Raw genomic sequence first — 1,425 nt, 5'->3', positions numbered from 1 at the left:
ACAACACTTACTATTCATTCATACTCTTGTTCATTTTAGCGATAAGAAAATGGAAACATCTTAATGATTCCCAGGCCTTAAGTTATTTTTAGAGGATGGTCTCGATTAAAACATAACGATTTTCAAAAAAAACATGTAATAATATATATTTATGATACAATTCGTTTTTAAAACGAAGGTTACTCTTCACACCAAAGCTCTCTTTTCGAAAGCATGCAGATCTATAAAAAGATCATGAGAGATTGAGAAACTTAAATACGTTTTTAGGCAAAGGTTATCACTTTGAAGTTAAGCTTTATCAGCTATATGAAGAGCAATTTCAAAACAATATTGAGAATTGATTTGTAAAAAAACAAACAGGCAGTCATTCAAATTTTATTATTCAGCTAAAGTAGTTTGTTTATTTGCTAAAAATTTCAAGAAAAGTGAAAGTGTTTATAAAATGTTAAAAAATAGTGTTTTACAAATAAGAAATTTTGCTACACAAAAAGTCAAAAATGAAGTGCAAAGCAAGTTGGGCATAATAGGAGTGCCATTTTCTAAGGGTCAAACCAAGGGAGGAGTAGAACTGGCTCCCGATTTATTGAGAGAACAGGGATTAATAGAAATTTTACAGGAAACGGCCAGAGGTAGATAGTTACATACATACATACTTACTTTTTAGATGACAGAAAGAAATAAAACACTTAAATCTTTTTCTTTAAACAAATAACTTTATTAAAGGCCGTTTAGCCATAACCGATTATGGTAATTTAAAATATGACCCCTCAACGGAAACCGAATCTCCTTATTATAAAAATATGAAAAACTATGCCTCCTTTATGAGTTGCAATAAGGCCTTGATAGAGAAAATACCACAGATATTACAGGAACAACAACAGTTCTTATGTTTGGGCGGTGATCATGCTATAGGTTTTGGTGGGTACTTTACAAAAACAAAAGAAGAAAATAAATAAATATATTAAAAAAATAAATGAAAACAAAAAAACTTAGGTTCCGTGGCTGGCCATTTAAAACACACTCCCAATTTATCTTTGGTCTGGGTTGATGCTCATGCTGATATTAATTTACACTCCACCACTGCCTCGGGTAATATCCATGGTATGCCCGTGTCATTTCTATTGGAAGAATTAAGAGATTTTTGGAAACATGCTCAATTAGATGATATTGCTCCCAATTGGTAAGTCTTTAAATATATTTTTGGTTTTTATTATTTTATGATTTTTATTAAAAAAAAAATATGCTAAAATTACTTTTAATTATAACAATTATATATTTATGTAAAAAACTGTTTTTTTTTATAAAATATCACATGGTTTTTTTCTTTAAATACTTTTATATATAATTATTTTTAATATAAATTTTCAGTCTTATAAATTTCTAAAATTTTTGTTTTTAAATATAAATTTTTTATAAATATTTTTA

The 1,425-nt window shown here is 27.7% G+C and overlaps 1 protein-coding gene across 1 annotated transcript; it reads left to right on the top strand.

Annotated features, from left to right (window-relative positions):
- Positions 1–370: 370 nt before the first annotated feature.
- On the top strand, positions 371–1,221 carry LOC119609291 (arginase-1-like). Its single transcript, XM_037964016.1, has 3 exons — positions 371–629; positions 724–918; positions 994–1,221. The coding sequence occupies exons 1-3, from the start codon at positions 443–445 to the stop codon at positions 1,182–1,184; spliced, it is 573 nt and encodes a 190-aa protein (XP_037819944.1). The 5' UTR covers positions 371–442; the 3' UTR covers positions 1,185–1,221.
- The last annotated feature ends 204 nt before the right edge of the window (positions 1,222–1,425 follow it).

The sequence above is a fragment of the Lucilia sericata genome, unplaced genomic scaffold (genome assembly GCF_015586225.1).
Source record: "Lucilia sericata isolate MDLA Ls3-8-SP2 unplaced genomic scaffold, ASM1558622v1 Contig000959F_arrow, whole genome shotgun sequence".
Lineage (NCBI taxonomy): Eukaryota > Metazoa > Arthropoda > Insecta > Diptera > Calliphoridae > Lucilia > Lucilia sericata.
The sequence above is the reverse complement of the archived record's forward strand: the minus strand, read 5'-3'. Positions and strand labels throughout refer to the sequence as shown.